Source organism: Anarrhichthys ocellatus, unplaced genomic scaffold (genome assembly GCF_004355925.1).
Source record: "Anarrhichthys ocellatus isolate YVR2014 unplaced genomic scaffold, GSC_Weel_1.0 scaffold8, whole genome shotgun sequence".
Lineage (NCBI taxonomy): Eukaryota > Metazoa > Chordata > Actinopteri > Perciformes > Anarhichadidae > Anarrhichthys > Anarrhichthys ocellatus.
Genome location: NW_022280038.1, coordinates 1,744,859 through 1,766,065, shown reverse-complemented (window position 1 = coordinate 1,766,065; position 21,207 = coordinate 1,744,859). Strand labels below are relative to the sequence as shown.

General features: G+C 43.3%; 2 protein-coding genes across 4 annotated transcripts; one reads left to right on the top strand and one right to left on the bottom strand.

Moving 5' to 3' along the window:
* Positions 1 to 667: 667 nt before the first annotated feature.
* On the top strand, positions 668 to 9,257 carry txlng (taxilin gamma). Of its 2 annotated transcripts, XM_031848239.1 has the most exons (11): positions 668 to 724; positions 2,563 to 2,671; positions 3,170 to 3,317; positions 4,025 to 4,116; positions 4,379 to 4,549; positions 4,669 to 4,863; positions 5,398 to 5,517; positions 5,623 to 5,697; positions 5,837 to 5,929; positions 6,031 to 6,126; positions 6,585 to 9,257. In XM_031848239.1, the coding sequence occupies exons 2-11, from the start codon at positions 2,579 to 2,581 to the stop codon at positions 6,960 to 6,962; spliced, it is 1,461 nt and encodes a 486-aa protein (XP_031704099.1). In that variant the 5' UTR covers positions 668 to 724; positions 2,563 to 2,578; the 3' UTR covers positions 6,963 to 9,257. The 2 variants fall into 2 exon arrangements, with proteins under 2 accessions (XP_031704099.1, XP_031704098.1); XM_031848238.1 differs by having other exon boundaries at positions 692 to 2,671.
* A 71-nt stretch (positions 9,258 to 9,328) lies between these two features.
* LOC116383997 (histone-binding protein RBBP7) lies at positions 9,329 to 19,658 on the bottom strand. Of its 2 annotated transcripts, none has more exons than XM_031848240.1 (12): positions 19,487 to 19,658; positions 18,774 to 18,933; positions 18,517 to 18,662; positions 16,955 to 17,131; positions 16,751 to 16,866; positions 15,822 to 15,982; positions 15,562 to 15,688; positions 15,400 to 15,477; positions 11,775 to 11,851; positions 10,921 to 10,978; positions 10,586 to 10,696; positions 9,329 to 10,228 (listed from the first exon to the last, which is right to left on the bottom strand). In XM_031848240.1, exons 1-12 carry the CDS (start codon positions 19,500 to 19,502, stop codon positions 10,157 to 10,159), a joined length of 1,299 nt encoding a protein of 432 aa, XP_031704100.1. In that variant the 5' UTR covers positions 19,503 to 19,658; the 3' UTR covers positions 9,329 to 10,156. The 2 variants fall into 2 exon arrangements, with proteins under 2 accessions (XP_031704100.1, XP_031704101.1); XM_031848241.1 differs by having other exon boundaries at positions 18,774 to 18,918.
* Between the last annotated feature and the right edge of the window lie 1,549 nt (positions 19,659 to 21,207).

Genomic DNA, 21,207 nt, shown 5'->3' with positions numbered 1-21,207 from the left:
GTCTCCTGACTATGCCACTCATTTCCAACTCTACAGTTTACCCTCTTTCAGGAGGCAAATTTGATGACATCAAAATAAAGAGTTGCAGTTATACCAAGAAGATGATTTTAATTGAATGAAACGCTTAGATACTGTAAGCACGCAGTTTTTGTAATTGTTGATGGGAGTTGGGATCAAGCTGTTTGTTTCCTCCATCTCTGACGTCTGAAAAAGACAAGCTCGGAGATCTTTGCTTTTGCCTTTGGCAACATCAAGTTAATGTTATTACCACCGGAATTATAAGGTTGTTACTTTCAAATTAAAAGCCTAGAAAAAATGTCCCGTTATCCGCATGTACAAAAGACGGTTGCAATCACATGTGATGGGTGTGGTGCAGTTTGTGTGATTGTATGTATTAGCTGGGAAATTCATGAATGTTATACTAAGCCTAATAATTTCAGATTCATCAAATGCGGTATTTACATCACATACTAGAGGAGCGAACAAGACTAAGGCCAATCAATGTTTATGATAAGGATTATTATTATTACTAGCATACATACAACTGGTGAAAATTAAACGGCAAAGAGTAAATCTGTGATTAAAAACGTTGGGGGGAAAAACACGCTCGATAGCCGCTATAGCGTTAGTTTGAAAAATATTCAACCGGACGTTGTACTTGTTATGGGATAGTCCCCCGTTAGCTTGATAACCGTGTCCTGCTTCCATCCAGTGTAAAACACAGGTAAACGCTCTAGCTATTTCAGCAACGTATTTGGGTTTTCTGATATTGTATCGTGCTCATTTTACGCAACTTCAGTGCAGTATGTGACCTGTCAATATCGGCCGGAACGTGTAGTTTTCGCAATCACACATTTGCTATTTGCCGAAGTAAAGTTCACTTCTGGTGTTAGCCAGCGGGGCTAGCCACCAACTAGCTGTTATCACACGATTAGCATTAGCTGTGCTAGCGATAGCAAACTTGTAATGTTACGTTAGAAATGTGCTTTACACTCCCCCGGCTAACGGCTGATAACCAACAAGCTACGCTCTGTACGTACACTCCAAACGTTAACTGCTCTTTAGTAACCTGTAAATAGTGACATGCTTGCTGTGCGTGTAGCTAAGTGGCGTTAGCTAGCTAACAGGAACCGTCCTCTGTCGACGGAACGCCACACCAGACTCCCTCTGAAACCTAAAGATGTATCATCACCTCGTCGATCTAACAAACCACTTTGCCGATACTACACCAGTCAATGGCGTTAGTAACATGTAGAATGATGAATCACGATATTCGGCGCAAGTGTTATAAAACAGGTGCGTACCCCTTTAGTAATTACACTTTTTTAAGTTGGTAAACGTTAGCAACCTACCCAGGGTCAACAGAAACCCCGTTCAAGTATGCTACATTTAAAGATCCTACGTTATGCTCTACATGTATGTTTATTTTAGGAAATGGAGGTTTAAGAATGCCGTTTTGCTTTCTAAAAGGAGATCACCCTAAAATGTTCTTCATCTCGATTTAACTCCGCAAGTAACGTTAGTAGCTTAGCTAAGCTAGCAACGTAGCTAATGTTCGGTTTTCCGTGCTTGCCAGTGTCGGTGAGTTATGCAGGAAACTGCAGCGATGCTGTGACACGACCCGCTTGGGGGATCGTGTCTTTTTTTTCTTCCAACGCTCCAAAATACATAAAGCGTCCACCACAACCACACAGTAACTTCTAAAATTCTCAACAGCAACACTGGCGTGACAGGTGTGTTGGTGTTTGACAGGCTGGAAGTGAACGCTACATAGTTATCGAAGAGAACAACGAAAAGTAAACGTTTGGTAGGCCCGGGATGCTGGGTCGTCTGGATGCATCATGGCCATATCATTGTGTCATAGTGAGTTTTGGCGTGCCGTGCGCAGTGCTGACATTTGTCAGTGCCGCTGTGGTACACACGTGGTCGACTTGCTGTCCGGTTTTCTTATAGCATCGCTAAGACGGTGTTAACGTGGCTTATTTCTCAGTCAGGGTTGTTGTTTTTTGTCACATGGCAGCGACTGCCTCAACTACTGTAAAAGCTAAGCACCCATTTTGAGAAGTAAGAAACATTGTATTGTTCAGGTCCTTGTTTATAATATTTGACCCGCACTGAAGGAAACGGTGCTTACTGGAAGCCCCAGCAAAAAAACAAACCAAAACCAAAAGATGGAAAGGAGTGTTTCTCTCCCACTGACGATCTACATACCCTATATGGGCAGTGGTGCGTAGTCGCTTACTGTTGACTCTTGAGAGATGCAGAGGAATAAATAATATAACCAAGCCCTACAGGACAGAATAGACTGCGTGATATCTCTCCAGAGTTGTGAAACCATGTCTCCCAGTGAAGTGTTTGTGTCCGTGAGCCTCATGGATATATGATTCAAACAGAATTTCTGGATCACATGTTATCACCTCACTAATACCTGAAGAAGCACACACACACACACCATTGACTATGTTCAGTCTGAATGCGACTCCCGCTACACACTAGTATTTAATCGTGCCCGTAATGTCATTTTTGTTTTCTAACAATTGTGGCGTCATCATGAATCTCCAGCTTGTGATCGGGACCGATGGAGACGACGGGAGTTTGTGAGATCGACGTGGCGACCAGGAGAATAGTGGGAGGTAGTGACTCTCCACCTGACCTGGACAGCCCATGTCAGGTAAACAAACACTACCCACTTGGGGTTTTTTTTGTGGATGCTCTCGGACTGGTCATGTTTCAAGTAACATTGTTTTTAAATGTTCAGAAAGTTGCAATAAATTAGCTGCAAGCGTTTCTCTAGGAGTAGCTATTGATTTGGTGCACTCAAACCATACTTTTTTACGAATCCCCTTCTGTATTTGCCGTATGGCAAAATTCTCAAATGTGTTAAATGCTCTCTAAACACAAGCGAATGTGGACAAACTTTTGTCTACGTAAAATTGTCTAAAATGGGCAGCAGTTTTGGTTGAAATCAGGAACTGTCTGATCAGAAAATGTGTAAAACGAGAACTAAAATCTGCCCAGACGTTTTGGTTCTTGTCAGTTTTTCATACTCTAGTGAGCAACATGTCCCTCCAGCAACGGGCGCAGCTTCTTTATCAGAGCTGTCATGTGGAAAGAGCTCTCCAATTTTGTGTTACAGCTGCTTTGTGTGTGTGTGTGTGTGTGTTATCAGGAGGAGGTCGCAGAGTTTGGTTTGGGCTTGTGCTGTGCCGAGGAGGAGAGGGGGGAAACCCCGGGCAGAGAGGACAGTCCCAGCGACCTGGGGGATCCGGAGCTCGACCCCGGAGGGGACCTGAAGACCGGAGAGGACAAGGCGTTCGGTAGGAACGCTATAATGCATCTCACGAGCACCGAGAGAGACATGCTCCTCGTTACATTTAGCTTTTCGTTTCCTAATCAGTGCCCGAGTCATATTTCTGTAACATTCGCTGGAATAAATGTATCACTTAATACTAGCCAGTACTTGAACAGATAGATGCAATTTGCAATGTTACGTATACCATATCTGAATAATAATATAATCAGCAACAGATGTGCATGTAGACATTAGGTATACGGGTTATGCAGGGCGCCCTTTATTCAATTCAATAGAAATTAAGAAGTGTATAAGAGAATTAATGAAACAAAATCCCTGCATACAGTATAAGCATTTGACTAGTTTTCCCAGATGTAGCACTTTTTGCACATCAAAGTATTTTTTTTGTCTTTGTTTAGACCACAGGAATCACAGGAACAACTTATATTCAGTCTTTCCAAAAACATGCTTCTGGGGAAATCATTTTGTCAACTTTCAGATGAAACCTATCATCTTATTCTTAATGCAGTAGTTATCTGATATCATCGAGATGACCAAAAAATTAATCTTTGGGGGAAATGTTCAGAATAATGCTCCTAATTTGCGTGTCACTAGGGTGTTCAGACAGTAGTCTTGAGTTGCATTTTGTTCAGTTGCAGCCTTATGAATGAATGAATGACATGTCTACCAGTCCTGTTCAGTGGTTCATGTTGTTGTGGTTTTTTGTTCCAGGGAAGGAGGTTGTCCTTTTGATGCAGGCTCTGAACTCCCTCGCCACTCCTGAGGAGAAACTAGCTGCTCTGTGCAAGACATATGCAGACCTGGTACGCTGAGTATCTGTATTTGAACACTCGGACTTTGATTCTGAAGATCCGATTAGTCAATTACGAAACAATTTTCCTTTTAACATGTCTTTTATCAAGCACGTCAGGTTTTCATTGGTTCCATTTTCAACTGTAAATTACACGTGCGACTAATTGACTGTGTTTTCCTAATGACTAAGTGTGCTATCATTTATCTACGAAAGGTTTAACAACGTAAACATAATGCGATCCTTTCGGTGTTGACTGTGTGCGTTGTGTTCAGTTGGAGGAGAGCCGCTGCATGCAGAAGCGGCTGAAAGCTCTGCAGAAGAAACAGTCCCAGATCGTGAAGGAGAAGGTCCACCTGCAGGGGGAGCACAGCAAGGCCATCCTGGCCCGCAGTAAGCTGGAGAGCCTCTGTAGGGAGCTGCAGAGACACAACAAGACTCTGAAGGTACACCTCGGCCTGCTGCGTCCGCCCTCCTCCTCGTCTCACATCGCTTCTCTGTGTACATGGTGTAATTTGTTGCCATTAAACTCCTTGTTGACCCCCCCCGCTCCTGCCGCCTTCAGGAGGAAAACGGCCAGCGGTCCAGGGAGTACGAGGAGCAGCGGAAGGAGGCCATGCTGCACTTCCAGATGACCCTGAGCGATATCGAGGTGCAGATGGAGCAGCACAGCTCCCACAACACCAAGCTGAGGCAGGAGAACATGGAGCTGGCCGAGAAGCTCAAGAAGCTCATCGAGCAGTACGAGCTGCGAGAGGAGGTACGGGTGCAAAAAAACGCTGCGGTTAAAGCAGCCGCGTCTTCATCGCGGTGGCCTAGACGTACTCTGCTAACTCTTGAGATATGTTATCATGTAGAACTTGAATCATGACGGAAAGTAAAAGATGCTTTTGGCCATTTTTAGTAAACCAGAGGACAAAAAATGCGATACTGGAAAAATAGATTTAAATAAGAAAAATAAATAATGAAAAAAAGTATTAAGACAACTAATATTCTTTTAGGTTCTTTATATGAGATTTTGAAAATTAATATGGCGGAAAACAATAGTTTGGAATATAAAGAGCAGAGAATGAAGTTCCCTGTATGTGTGTTGTCATACGAGCTTCTCTGTGCTTTGTTTTGGCAGCCGAGGTCGGCCGTGCGTGCGCGTTAGCATTCGGTACTGCGTTAGCAGAACAGCTAGCAAGCTAATAATCACACCACATGGTTTTAGGTCGCTCGGCAGATCGAAGAAACGGCTCCTCGCGTCATTAATGTAACAGGTGGAAATGTGACGCGTCCCCCTCTCTTGCAGCACATAGACAAGGTGTTCAAGCACAAGGAGCTCCAGCAGCAGCTCATGGACGCCAAGCTGCAGAGGATCACCGAGATGATGAGAGAGGTGGAGGAGAAGCAGCAGAGAGAGAGGGACTTTGTGAGTACACGCGAGGGTTCGAAGAAGAGCGGAAATGACTAAATCAAGCAATGGTGTTTTTAACGGTATTCAGGATGATGAACTAACTGACCTGTGACGCTTCAGCTGCTGAAGGACGCCACGGAGTCCAGACGCAAGTGTGAGCTGATGAAGGAGCAAGAAACGCAGCTCAAACAACAGGCGAGTACTCGCACATACGCGCAGGTTCTCGGTGGATGAGAAACAGGTTTTTGTTTGGTGGGAATGACCTGTAGAATCCTTGTGTTGGCTGAAAGGTTTGAGAGTGACCTTTGCCCCCCCCCTTCTCCTCCCCCCTCAGCTCTCCCTGTACATGGACAAGTTCGAGGAGTTCCAGAGCACCCTGGCTAAAAGCAACGAAGTCTTCACCACTTTCAGACAAGAGATGGAGAAGGTGACTGACGGACTTCCTGTCGGCGGCTAGTGTTCGTGTCTCACTGTTTTGTGTCCCCCCCCCTTCCTTCCTGCCGCTAACTGTCTGGCTTTGCCTCCCAGATGACCAAGAAGATCAAGAAGCTGGAGAAGGAAACGACGCAGTGGAGGACCAAATGGGAAAGCAACAACCAGGCCCTGCTGCAGATGGCCGAGGAGGTGACTCTCCCGATATCCACACTCTCCTCTTTTGCTTTAGGCTGCTTCGGTAGCGCAGCAGTAAGACTTATGGAGCAAGCTTTCACGATCACCAGTCGGTTTGGTGATTCTTCAGATTTTCCTTTAGTGCCACCATGAAGTAAGAGGAGGCGCCGTGACATCTGGTTCATGTCCACTCCCCTCTCTCTCTCCAACAGCTTAGGTGATCCTCTGGCACTAAGCAAGATGTAAAGTCAGCGGTTAAACTGAACTGTTAACATTTATAATATAATCTATAAAACAATCACTGAACTCAGGATCCACTTGCTAGTTTTTCCAGCGCTTTCAGTCTCCCGTGGCCCGTCCCAGGACTTAGAGATGTGATTTAACAGCCCTGACAAAATAATCTTATCTTAAGGTCCTTTTACTGAACTGAAAATTAACCTCTGACGCTCAAGATCCATTGTGTTTTGTCCTAGAAAACTCTGCGTGACGGCCACTTCAAGGCCCTGCAGGGGAAGCTGGAGCTGCTGGAGAGGCTGTGCAGAGCCCTGCAGAAGGAGAGGAACGACCTCAACAACCAGCTCAGCCTCCTCCAGGAGCAGGAGGACAAGGGGACCACGGCGCCTCCTGAAGCCCAGCCGCAAGAGCCCGCCGCCGGGCAGGACGATGAGGAGAAGGGGGACGTGGAAGATGTGGAGGGCTCGGCACAGGACGACGAGCCAGAGACGGGGGACGTCCACCAAGCTTCCAGACCACCCGAACTGGACCACACACCGGCTGCTACTGATGAAACCACTAATGCTGCTGCTGCTACGACAACGAGCCCGTCTGTGGAAACCTCACAGCAGGACTGAACGAGCCGGCGCAGCCCGTGTAGGTGAGGCGGGTGCGATCGGAGGGCTCCACACACCTCCAGCCTAGTTCCATAACAAGCCAGAAAAACATCTTCAATGGGGATAGAGTTCTTTTCTTCTTCTTCTTTTTTTTATTCTAGACTCGCCTCTCCAGGTTTCCGCACGTAAACTGAGCCTGTATCGTTTTTCTGTGCGACAGTCAAAGAGGAGTGAAATGATTGTATCCAGGATTCTGTTGTAAAACGTTGCCCACCTTTTACTTTGGATGTAATGATTGGCTTCATAGCGAGCACTTGGTACTTCTTGTTTTTCTACCACAACTGTATTTTCATAGGAACATTTCCATTGAAGCTGCGCAAAGTCGAGTTTATTTTCTCCCTTCACATGGTCTCTCCCTGTAGTTTCTCATTGGAAATTCTAGTTTGATTAAATTAAAGTGTGTTGTGTCATAGGTCACTTTATGTAGCCTTACAAAAAGATGGAAGAGCAAAGTCAGACTTGGGCTTATTTGTCATCCGTTTTGGCCACAGGGTATTAGATATCTTTTGATCACATCATACCACAACTTGGATGAGTTTAAGATTTCTTTCGCAATTAAAACGGGAAGCGTCTCATCAAAAATGAATCCGCACATCCTACTCGCACGGCAGCTGGCGAGCTACTTTAGCTGCCAAGCTACCCTACAACCTGCTAGTTAGTAGGGCGGTCACTTTATGTGAAAATAATGTAATAATCCATCTCTCATAATCTAAAAACTCTGAAGTGCGTTAGCCCGACAGGCCGTGCCTTTATACTCGAGCATGGCCGTCACTCTGACCCAGGCCTGCCATGCTGGTGGTTGTTTTCATGACACCAAACCATCTGAGCAGTAACGTGTGGAGGCATTTTGGATTTATTTTTTTTTGTCTTCAACACCAAAGATTTAAAAAAACTTGTGGACAGGAGTGAAGGGGGACTTTGTAAAATCAATGTGACATAGCTCGTCACTCAAGTGAGGCGCCACAAATGAAGCATTATATTAACTTAAAGGGACAGTTCACCCCAAAATCATAAAATACACATTTGTCCTCTTACCTGTAGTGCTTTGGTTCTTTTTGTGTGAGGCCGTAAAGATGTCCGTCTTCTCTCAGATGACGTGGCACCCGGCTTGTGGTTAAAGGCAGCCAAAAAAAAATCTATTTTACAAACTCAACAGCGATGTCTTTCCCGAAAGTTAAGATGCGGTTACTCTAGATAATCCAGACGTTGTTATGAGCAGGTTTTTTTTTTTTTTCTAAACTTCACCCATGATGTGATGTGACGCAGCTGGTTACTTAGCTGGGCAGTTAACAGATTGGCAATTTGCTCCTCCCCTTCTGTAGTTCACACTTCAGGGGCGTTTGCTGCCCCCCAGTTGTTGATCCATGTGTGCGATTAAAGCCGTTTGTTACCACTGACTGAATCCTAAACTTAAAACCTTGGGCTTGATAGTTCCACCTCTTGTTTGTCTCACCCATGAAATGTAATAAGAGGAAAATATGGGGGAATGAAAATAATGAATACAGGTCAAGACAATTATTTTGTTGCTGGCTTGTTGCCCACTTGAGGGACAATAAATAATGTAAAGGCCTAAAAGCTGGTACTTGTGCAAAAAAAAAAATAAGCCATGTAATCTGATTTCCATATGGTGAGCTCAACAGGAGACCCGAGTCACTTAACACTGATAGGTTGAATGTGACTTCTTTTCTAATGCATTTTAAATAAAAATATTGATTTCCATCAGTGATTAGGAATACTATCCACTCGGATGAAAGTCAATCCACGCACTTACGTCCTCTGCAGATTTTTTTTTTTTTAATCCCTGCTCGCTCCGAGGCAATGGCCCAAAACCTTCAGTATAGTACTTTATTCTCTGCTAACATCACTATTGCTTTGTCTGTATTTGGAATCGGTCTATTTGTGGGTACAATTACAGGAAAGAGCAAGACTTTGAGAAAAAAAAAGTTGCAACAATTGATGTGAACACGTACAGGGTCAGGTGGTGTACTTTTCTTTGGGTTGAAGTACAGGTCTAGCTTTTCAGCATCCACTTCCTTTCTTTGGCGTTGCCCCAGATTGACTCTCAGGTAATGTCAGAATCTACCTCTGCAGGTGTTACTAACTGTGAAAGAAGAGGCACGAGTCACCATAGCTTCGGAGAGCTCTATTTTTACTAAAAAAATAAATACATACGAGCCCACACCCCCTCTTTGATTGTAAAATGTTCTTAAAGTCCTGTCTTGCTTTTCAATAAACATTTTGTAGAATTTGCAACGACTGGATTTGTTGGGTCTTGTGTTATTTGCATGTGCAGCATTAAAGGTTGAAGACATTCAAAAAAAGACAAATGAAAAGTTATAAAAGTTTTATTGCAATTTGTGGTGCAGGAAACAAAACAAGGCAATTTCACATTATGTAACAGAAAGAGGAAACAGATTTTTTTTTTTTCCCTCAAGTGCACTAATTTAGTCCCACACCTTTCACTGAAGAGTTTATGTACCTTATGAACAGGAGGCAAACACAGCAAAGGGCAGCCATGAAGTGTCACATGAGTACAATTATTAAGGGACAAAAGGTGACTGGTGGGAAATAGTATAAAAGACGGCTCCCCTGGAGATGGTGAGCTTTTAACCAATCACGGTCTGGACTGTTGTGGATCAGGTCTTCTACTGTCCAGGTTTCCCATTTGTTTCTGGAGGAGAGCCTACCAGCTAGTGGCTTTCTGGCTACTCGGAAGTCAATGTAAAATGACACTTCTCATGTTCTCCTTGCATAAGCCCTGTGACTGGTCTTACCAATAGCTTACAGTGACACATGAAGGTTTTCTGTACTTTAGAGTCTTCAAAGGCCCCTCACCACAGCAACCCACCCCCCCACCCCACACCAGAGATACTACCACCTGAGCAGGTACGACATTTCAACTCCTATCCTGTTGTAAGTGCTTCAGTGCCGTTGGGTACCTGGGCCGCGGTGAAGTGGAAGCAAGATGAGCCGGAATCCAACCGTCCGTCAGTCAGCGAGGGCGGAGTCTACGTGGTCTCCAACTCTTAATGTTTGTTCATGTGGAGAGCAGACTTTTACTTTTGCACTTGATAAGCCAGGGAGGGAAAGGACAGGACGGGCCGGGTCAGGGAATGGAGGGGGGGGAGGGGAGGTGGAGTCGTGCCTGAGCCGGGTTATGAACCCTGAGCCTCGAGCTCGGATGCAGGGGTGTTGTCTGGCTCCTCGTCGTTGTAGATGTTCTCCGCCTGGGAGGAGGTGAGGAAGAGGACAACATACTCATCAATGAACGCACAGACGAGACAGAAAGGTTTCTACTTCAGCTCACATTTGACGCTGGGTTGACTCAGAGCCTAACAATGCGATGACAATATCATGAATTCTGTTGCACACCTGGGGCCAGATGCATAAAACTGTTGATTCACCACTAAAACGGTCTGTACGCACAAAGAGAGAAATATGCATACGTGTTCTTCTCAGCAGATTTATGAAGCCGCACATACACCTGATTCCGATGTTCTGCTGGTGCATGAGGAGAGACCGGAGCCATCATAATCCCACAGAGGAATAACTGTGTGTGGGCGATGGACGGCAGCTGTACTCACCATCTGCCAGACTTGCATGATGTTGTCCTCGGACACGGAGCAGATGACCCAGGGCTCGTTGGGGTTCCAGGAGAAGTCAGAGATCTTGGCCGTGTGGCCGCCGTGGATGAACTGATGGAAGAAAAGGCGTAAATTAGAGAGAAGCATTTTCATAAGTAAATATTAAGTAAACAGGTGAGCGCGAGAAAGGTCGGTGCTTGAATTCACAGTCTCCTTCTATTTCATGACGTTAATATGTCATTGACCAATGGTTAGTGACACGGCCAAGGATCTCATGGTGCTCTAAAGGGGACGATGAATACAATCGGTCATCTTGATTATAGGGTGTCACTTACCAGCAGCTCTGGTGGGCCATCCTCCGCGTCTTCTGCCGACTGCTCCTCCCCAATTTTACTACAAATCAGACAAAAAGATACTCTTCACTGAACTGCTTGTGAAGTGTGATGTGTCCAAATATTCACCACATTGTGAGAGAGCAGTGTTGGTCAACTGTTACGCCGTTAAAAGTTGACCTGTGTTATATTTCCAGCACTGTAAGGGGTCTTCATGAACACTACACCCATACGTTGTTATGAACTTGGTTACGAGTCGTCTTCATGCAGGAAAGCAGTTTGCCTCTAAATCTTATGAGCCACCAATCATCCACCTGGGATCACTCCGATGAAGCCAGCGTGCACTAGCTGCTCCGCACCAAACGGCAGGCGGACCAAGTTAAGAGACTGGCCGGTGAACACCAAACCCTTAAGAGGCCGATAGAACACTCACCAAAACAGAGCTAAGAGAGAGTGAATATGGAACTGACATTAATCAGCTGGACGCAAACACCACTCCAAATGAATCATTATGCTCTGTAGCTAACAAGTTCATCATATCAACTCGGTGGTTTATCAATGTTGTGTTGCCCCCAAATGGATTAAAAAAATAAAAATAAATCAGTTATTGGTTCAAGAGATCCCAAACATTTATCAAAAATGTTTGTGTGTCATGTAAATAAACAACCAATCTATCATTATCAGATTATTTTATACCTTGTTCCCGGTGTGATCTCGTACTGTTGAAACCAGTGGGTCAAAGCCGACTATCCTGCCGGCATGTCGTCTACACCTAGAGTTCAGCAGCCGGAGCTCGGTTCACAACGATACCGACGGTGTCACGGCTTCACTTACAGATATGCATTATGAGTTATTACCTGAGATCCCAGACGTTGAGGCGTCGGTCGGTGCCGCTGGAGGCCAGGATGGTCTCGTTGTGAGGAGACCATTGGACCTAATGAATTGGACGAGTTGGTCACTGGCAGGTCAATGTCATGCTCGTACAGCAACATGGTAAAGTGTGTAAAGACTCTAAAGGCTTAGTAGCCCATTATGTGTTCCTTGTTTTACGAAGAAACTCATAATTGAATCAATATACCCACACACACCCTTAACAGTCGTCTTCTTCATTAATATTTGAATGAAAAACTGTTGCCCTAGAAAAAACAAAAGCCTGAGTCCACGATGTTCCACGGCCACACGTTTCTGTTTAGGAGACGGGTCTGTTCTGGTGAAGTAAGCGAAGGGTTAACTTTACGGAGTGCTTGTGTCTGTTGAATGAATCCCATCATATTATCCATCTGATATATTGTATTCAGCAGCATGGCCTGGTGCACAACAAGGCACGGCAGCTGCTGGTGTCTATGCTTCTCCTCACCTGCTGAACTATTACAAGTTATGAGGTCATATTTGGGATTAATATGAGCTTTGTATTCACATTATCTACAGTACCAGTGATGTTGTAGTTAGTCCCAAGATCCTCATTTGAGTGGGTCCCACCGGAGTGAGGTGGTCCCCCATAAAATATGTTTTTTTGGACAAATTGTAGTGTTTAACATTAAATGGTTATAATTAAAGCTCTAAATCTGGAGTCTAAGTCATCCACCACTAAACTGAGTTTAGAGTTTAACTCTGTTGCCTCCCCTTCTAGTCTGTCACAAATTTTACCAAATTAAAATATATATATACACACATAATTATATTAGTGCTGGGCAACGATTAAAATATTTAATCGCGATTAATCGCATTGTTATGGCAAAGTTCAATAATGAATTCAAAAGTAGTGTATTGCGCACTTTTATTTTAAAAGTACTGCTATATGAACAAAAGGGCAATAACATTTGGTTCACGAGATGCAGGTAGCATGTTTTATACTTAATGTGAATATAATTCATACTTTGTTGGCATCTTATTCTGAAAACCGGATGTTCGTCTGAAGAAACCGGATGTTGTCTCACGTTAATCTTTCCGCTAACTTTCAAAGTCCCTCGCTCGCTCCCGATCTGTGCCGTTTACCGTGAATTTCAGCATATAGGTGCACTAAAATTACTGACTATAGGATGTTTGCTGGCTTTTATCCCACTGTTCTTGTCATCCTCTTGTTATGTATATGTATTGTCTCTTGTCTTTCAATTAAAAAAAATTTAATAAAATTATAATAAATTAAAAAAAAAAAAAACGTTAACGCGCGATAAAATAATTGTCTGCGTTAATTAATGAATGCGTTAACGTGAAATTAACGCGTTAACTTGCACTATATTATATATCTATAATTCTTTTTAGAAAGCGTGATTCAATCCATAACATTTAAATAAACCACTTTTCCTTTCACAAAGTGAGAGATATGTGCACAGCCAGTAAGCAAATGGTGCCTGCTGGTCAGAATAATTTGCTCAACGCGGTGCGTTCCCTGAGTGACTACAGCATCGTTCACTGGCCAGGTGAGTGTACAGTTGTGTGAAAAAGTGTTTGCCCCCTTCCTGATTTCTTATTTTTTTGCATGTTTGTCACACTTAAATGTTTCAGATCATCAAACAAATTTAAATATTAGACAAAGATAAGTAAACACAAAATGCAGTTTTTAAATGAAGGTTTTTATTATTAAGGGGAAAAAAAAATCCAAACCTACATGGCCCTGTGTGAAAAAGTGATTGCCCCCTAAACCTAATAACTGGTTGGGCCACCCTTAGCAGCAACAACTGTAATCAAGCGTTTGTGATAACTGGCAATGAGTCTTTTACAGCGCTGTAGAGGAATTTTGGCCCACTCATCTTTGCAGAATTGTTGTAATTCAGCCACATTGGAGGGTTTGAGCATGAACCGCCTTTTCAAGGTCATGCCACTGCATCTCAATCGGATTCAGGTCGGGACTTTGACTAGGCCACTCCAAAGTCTTCATTTTGTTTTTCTTAAGCCATTCAGAGGTGGACTTGCTGGTGTGTTTTGGATCATTGTCCTGCTGCAGAACCCAAGTGCGCTTCAGCTTGAGGTCACGAACAGATGGCCGGACATTCTCCTTCAGGATTGTTTGGTAGACAGCAGAATTCATGGTTCCATTTACCACAGCAAGTCTTCCAGGTCCTGAAGCAGCAAAACAGCCCCAGACCATCACACTACCACCACCATATTTTACTGTTGGTATGATGTTCCTTTTCTGAAATGCCGTGTTACTTTTACACCAGATGTAATGGGACATACACCTTCCAAAAAGTTCAACTTTTGTCTTGTCAGTCCACAGAGTATTTTCCCAAAAGTCTTGGGGATCATCAAGATGTTTTCTGGCAAAACTGAGACGAGCCTTTATGTTCTTTTTGCTCAGCAGTGGTTTTCGTCTTGGAACTCTGCCATGCAGGCCATTTTTGCCCAGTCTCTTTCTTATGGTGGAGTCATGAACACTGACCTTAATTGAGGCAAGTGAGGCCTGCAGTTCTTTGGATGTTGTTCTGGGGTCTTTTGTGACCTCTTGGATGAGTCATCGCTGCGCTCTTGGGGTAATTTTGGTCGGCCGGCCACTCCTGGGAAGGTTCACCACTGTTCCATGTTTTCGCCATTTGTGGATAATGGCTCTCACTGTGGTTCGCTGGAGTCCCAAAGCTTTAGAAATGGCTTTGTAACCTTTTCCAGACTGATAGATCTCAATTACTTTGTTTCTCATTTGTTCCTGAATTTCTTTGGATCGCAGCATGATGTCTAGCTTTTGAGGATCTTTTGGTCTACCTCACTTTGTCAGGCAGGTCCTATTTAAGTGATTTCTTGATTGAGAACAGGTGTGGCAGTAATCAGGCCTGGGTGTGGCTAGATAAATTGAACTCAGCATTCCAAAGATGTGATAAACCACAGTTAATTTATGTTTTAACAGGGGGGGGGCAATCACTTTTTCACATAGGGCCATGTAGGTTTGAATTCCCCCCCCCCTTAATAATAAAAACCTTCATTTAAAAACTGCATTTTGTGTTTACTTGTGTTATCTTTGTCTAATATTTAAATTAGTTTGATGATCTGAAACATTTAAGTGTGACAAACATGCAAAAAAATAAGAAATCAGGAAGGGGGCAAACACTTTTTCACACAACTGTATGTACCAATACCAGGTTTGTAGCCTTCATTGTTGAGATGAACTCTGTGGTCTCGTTAAGAACCGTTTCTCAGTCTCTCTGGTGACGACTGACTATGAACACAGGATCCCGTCTGCATTAGATAGATGCTCAGACAGGAAGAAATCGGTGACTGTAGCGAGGTTTCTTTTGTATATTTCCACACAGATTTGTCGTTCACAACGCAGCATTATCAGGGAAGGAATGGGGTGCGTCCCCCGGACACGTGGGTAGTGAGTATTATTAATTGAATCCCGTGTTCCCATGACAGCTTCCTATTATTACTGTTATTAGGAACCAAGTTGGCCGCTTGTATATTACTTTTTTTTTTAAACTGCAGACTGACATTTATACTATGCTTCATCTGACTAACAAATAAATAACATTAAGAAGCAACTGATTTTCTTACCTGGAAAATTTCATCTTTGTGGGACTCAAAGGAGTGGAGCTTCAGTTTGAGGTTCCTTAGATCCCACAATGCAACAGTCTGAGAGACACAAAACAAGCTTTGCAATAAACAGTTATTCCAACGTATTCAATTCCAGTGCAGAGAGTTTTTCTTCATCTCTACCTTATCGGCAGAGCCGGTGGCGAGTATGAACTCGCTGTAGGGGTTGAAGCTCAGACAGTTGACCTCGGCAGTGTGAGCTTCTACTGCGTGGCTGGCTTTGGACGTGGTGTTGGACCGGGTGTCCCATCTGGTGGGGGAGTGAGGAGAGTCAGAGGCAGCAGGGACCTCATTGTATTTGTGCAGAACTACAACAGCAAAATAGAGCAGTTCTAAGTGAAAGAATCTCTTGTCCCTGTTCACAGAACCGGACGGCTGCTCACATCATGAGTTTCTGGTCGTCGGCCACTGAGCCAAACAGGGATTCGTGGAGCAGATGCCAGGAGACGTCCTCCACCACCGCTGTGTGGCCGGTGAAGATGGTCTTGGCATCCACAATCTTCCCTTCCTTTGGGCCGGCCCCGATGTCCCATAGACAGATGGTCTGCGGAGAAATAAGAGGGGGAACACAATCCATTATTTTTGCATCACTGGGCATACCAACAACTTGTCCTCACAACTTTACTACAGTACATAATACTGCTACTTACAACTTTTTCACTATCGCTGTAGCTACAAGGACAAAATGTATAATAAGCTCACACAATACCATTGGATGTGACAGACTGCACTACCTAACGGTATATAAAGTAGTTCAAATGCATGGAAAGTACATTATATGGACGAACACAAGCAAAACATGCATTTTCAGTAAGATGTGAGAAAATTCGAAAACTTCATATCGGCCTCATCACAAGTCTTCATCTACCACCCTAAACATCACCGGTGGAACAAATGTTTGGCTCACAGGTTTTACACAGTAATCACTTTATATTCCGGAGTGATTGGTGATCGGCGGCTCCTAACAAGAGCTCCGATCCCTCCTGCCAGTATAACCGTCCTGCTCCACAGTGGAGCCCTAAAGCTTTGGAATAAGTATACATTTTTTCTTCCAGGTTTAAACATTTTGAACTCCAGCAACATGTCTTTGCCTAAATTTGGACCATCTAAAGAGAATCAGCGATAATCACATCCACTAGCTTCTTTCCATTGTGTGTGTGTATGTGTGTGTGGGGGGGTGTAATCACGCTGTACTTAAAATTCACAGTCTGAACAAACCTTTGGACACTTCTTTCTGGCACATTCTCTTATTTGCGCTGGAAAAACCAGGAAATGAAGGCGTCCCTGTTGGCTTTGACTTCTTGTCACTTACGTGGTCGTCGGAGGCGCTGAGTAGGTTGCCGCTGAGGTTGGGATTCCAGGAGAGGCCGTACCCTTCTTTCTGGTGGCCTTTCAGCCTTAAGTCGGGACTACACTCCCCACTGGGATCTGAAACACGTACATTAACACCGCGTTCACCTTCATGATGTGCGAGGCACTGGAGTTGTGTGCATTGGGATGCATGTAGTGATCGAACCTGGCTTCACCGGGTGCTTATTGTAGTCGAAGACCAGCACGTCTGAGGTGGGAGTCTTGGTGGCAATGATGCAGTGGTTCTGGGGCATGTAGCGGGCTCGGTTGACCTCTCCCTCGTGGTTGATCTTGATCTCTATCTCTATCTTCCCGCTTACGGAACCAAATCCACCAAACTCTGACAAGAGAACACAATCAGACTGTAGTACGTTCCAGGTAGGAAATGGACACTTGACAACTGCAGGTCGGACCGTGGTTGGTCAGTTAGTCTATTTTACTAGGAATGCAGAATATTTGTGGCGGATAAATGATTATTGTTTTCGGCTAATGTAAAGTCTTGACGTCAATCTGGTGTGGAATAATGATTTTTGTCTCTCTGCCTTTCTCTTCTCTGTTCTATTGTCGGTGCTCGTCTATATTTTATTTAATGACAATGCTCGGTCCATCCATAACTGCAACGAAAACCGTTAGTAAGAGCAACTCATCTAACACGTTTGGTTTGATTGTAGTAAAAATCAAGATGCACATGTAGTCGGGAGAAGAGCAGCATCCTATAAGAGCACACGAGGATAGTCCAAAATAAACATCATGGCTACAAACGGGGCAAAAAGACCTGCACTCTTCCTACACAGGGGAGTCCAAGGGCAAATACAAAATAAACTAAGTTTATTACAAACAATAATTAAATATATTCCTTATTGTTGGGACATTGAGTTAGTTTGTTAGAAAAATTAACTTGTTAATCTAAAAATAAACATCTGTTGTCCTATTCAATTTATTCTGTATGTTAGAATAATAGAAGCAGTGAACATGTCAGTATCTGCCACAGCGAACAGATCATTACTGCCAAAATTCATTTCTGCCGATTAAGAAAGCCATTATGTGTGAATGTACTAAAGCTGGTGACCAGTACGACGTTTCATTTCTGCTCTCAAGCTCAATTTAAGAGCAGGACTTATAAGTTCAAAAAAAGGGAGAGAACTCGCAGATCAATATGTAGTAAACTAATATTTCACCCCTTCCATTTTGCAGCATGCTTTTGTGTGTCGTGAGTTTTAGACTTGGACTGTACCTCAAAATGTGTTCAGTGGCCACACTAACACACTAATACTACCTCTGGTTACACACCAAAGGAGCGGTGAGCCTTCAGCACACCTACACACAGCTGGGCAACGTACCTGCTGGAAGACAGAATAAAACAGTTTCAGCATCAAGATGGAATGGCACATGACTCGGGTCTTGACTCATTAATAATTTCACTCACCATATAAAATGTCTGAGCTAAGTTTAAACCAGGCTCCGACAAGGCTAGTATCTATCTTAACTCACATGACAAACTGTGCAAATATTTCATGAAGCCCTCCAGAGGCACGCTTTTTGTTTTGGTGATTGGTTAAAATAATAATAATAAAAATATTACAATATCAACTTGTATGTATGGGAAAAATACACCTACTCCCCTGACCGTACAACACTATTAAAGTGGTAACGCGTAAGTACTATTCGGATGTATGCGAGAAGTATTCTACTTCAGTACTCCTGCAAGGTAACTCCTGGTTTATTTACCTCCTTTCTCACTGTCGTAGTGCGAGGCATCAAACTGGGCGTCATCGTTCGGTACCTGGACGCTGGCGATCACAAGGTGGTTCTGCTCATCTGATGTATGGGTCCCCAAAACCAGCCTGTGAATGGCATAGTCCTTCCCCTCTGGCCTGCAGAGGTCCACAACATGGACATGACATTAATCCATACTCTGTAGCAAGACACACGTTGGGGATTTGAACCACACTTTATGAGCAGTAGGATGGAGGACATGTAAATACCTGTTGACATCTGGAAGCCACTGGACAGTAAGGCTAGGCCACTCCAGCGCATGAGTCATCACCAGATCATACAGGAAAGGTGTGTTTTTCTTCCAAATCTTGTACTCCTCATTGATGACCCTTTCTTCCACCGCATCATCGTACACTTCAGCAGAACAAACTGGGATAAGTTACAAGCAAATGAGACATTTTCTTCAGTAGAGTTACACATTTAATATGAGACAGTTGATTAGGCACACACAGCTATAGTTAAGCAAACGTTACATGTCATGTATAACCAGTCTAGTCTTGCTGGAGCTACTGGGGGTTCAAGACTAAACTATCTAGACTGATAGCTGGTGACGTACTCTGTGGTTTTAGCCATATTTCCTGTATTCATAAGTGGTTTATTGCTCGCTACCACCCACTAACGTGTCGGCGTATTTCTGATGATGGGGGCTGTGGCAGCGTCACAACAAGCAAACACTTCCCTGAGTTCAAATATATGCTTTCTGGTGCATTGGATGTAATTATACTTGATCTAAAGAGTAGAGGTTTGACATGACGTGTTTAAAAATTAAAATAAAAATGTAACACCGAGAACAGCAAACAGACTGACTAAGACCAACCCCCTAATAGGACTTTAGCGTTACTAAGCTAGCATGTCATGCTAGCACACAAAGCGGTACACGCGGGCCACCGCTTTATACGATAGGTACTTGTGATAAACCTACCCTCTTTATCAGCCATGGTCCAAACTCTGCGCTTTGTCACGACGCTCGAAAGCAAAGCAACTCGGTAGACGCTGTTTTTAATGAATACCGCGGTTCCCCCTCGCTAGCGCTGCTTTGGTCGCACCACTACAAAAGTAGGCTCCTTCCTTTTCAGCGCCGAATTACTCGATACCTATTACGCATGCGTCAGTCCACGCATACCAACGAGGGTCAATATTGCGCGCGAACTGCGCATGGGGAGAAGTGACTGCGCAGACGTGGCGGATCCCACCACCTGTACCAATATATTATACATACATTTAAGTTTTGCTGCCTCGTCAATTATAATTTTGTGAATGCACGTAAACAGTCATTGCGTCATGGCTTTAGACGAAAATACCTAGAAAATAGCATGGGCAGAATATGCAGGCCTGCAAATTGAAAGTAGCCAATTAAACAGATATTAGGTTGTATCATAATGTATAAATGGCGCTGCATGGACTAACATAGTGTGTGTATTATCACTGATGTGCAGTAGGCTATATAATGCATACACAGTACACAATATACAGAATTATATACTCTAACGCTCATGTATATAGTAATGTTTATGTTAAAGGAGAAATAGTACGCTACCTCAGCTAGCATGCTAATGTTAGCATGTTAACTGGACGCTTCTGATCCATTTTCCCCCCATGTAACAATATTGTTTCTCGGTGTGTAATACAGCCTCACTCTGCATTCCAATGAGTTTATTTACTAAAAGTCTCGTCCATAAACAGCAAAAAACAGTTTACAGTAAATTACAAACCTTGAAAATGCAAAACATATTCCAAATACGAGCATAACAAAGATCTAAAGGATATTAATAAAAAAGCATGAGTTTACATACACAAGGGGTGTTCGCTATCAAAAAAATAATTAGGTCTATACATCTCATGACGACAATAGCTGAAGCAAAGTAAAGGCAACTGGCACAGAGTTAAAAGACAGAGTAGCCTGGTGTCATCTTTAATCATAATTCATGTAATTAATTTAATCTAAAGTTTGGGGATTTAAAATGCATTATTACTCTGTATGTTCGTCACAATGTTTCAGATGAAAATACATTTTCACAGCTCTGTTTCCTTAGATAGTTAATGTGGCTCAGTTTACTGTCAGGTTTTAGACGTTGAGACAAGGCAACAGAAAAAAAGTGGAATGTGTCTTGTTTTTCCCCCCACATGTCCTTCGCACGCCAACAAATATCTGACTTTAAGCTATGAACCAATGCACACTTTTTCTCCAAGAATGAGCACAACAGTAGAGCATGCCACTATAAAAAAAGAAGCTTTGAAATATACAGTGATCTATTTCACAGAATACACAGAAGAACAGATGTATCACTTTCCCATAAAAAGATGAGACCTAGAGCAGTCCGAGTAGAATACTGGTCCTATATTCTACGACAAGAGTAAAATATACCGTTATAGTTCATCTTCGAGTTACAATGTGTAACCCAGTTGTGCACAACACTTCATACATTTATCTATGTATTTCCATTCGTCTTTTTTTTTTTGGTTACATAAAAGAGTAACATATATGGTGATGGATGATGCTTCCCAAGTCCCTCCCATAATTATCCTCGTAAAAAAAATGCAATTTCAAGCTATAACGAGAGTGACCAGTACAATGCAATACCCAACATATATCATGGATGGCAGGAGAATGAATGAATGAATGAATGAATGAATGAATGTAAT

Bases quoted from the DNA above. Each gene is read 5' to 3' on its own strand.
- txlng (XM_031848239.1), top strand. From the start codon at position 2,579: ATGGAGACGACGGGAGTTTGTGAGATCGACGTGGCGACCAGGAGAATA. The intron at 4,550-4,668 runs GTACACCTCGGC...TGCCGCCTTCAG, and splicing joins GACACAACAAGACTCTGAAG to GAGGAAAACGGCCAGCGGTC. The intron at 6,127-6,584 runs GTGACTCTCCCG...GTTTTGTCCTAG, and splicing joins TGCTGCAGATGGCCGAGGAG to AAAACTCTGCGTGACGGCCA.
- LOC116383997 (XM_031848240.1), bottom strand. The intron at 10,979-11,774 runs GTAATAACTCAT...TCTGATTTGTAG, and splicing joins CTCAACGTCTGGGATCTCAG to TAAAATTGGGGAGGAGCAGT. The intron at 10,697-10,920 runs GTAAGTGACACC...TTCTTCCATCAG, and splicing joins ATGGCCCACCAGAGCTGCTG to TTCATCCACGGCGGCCACAC.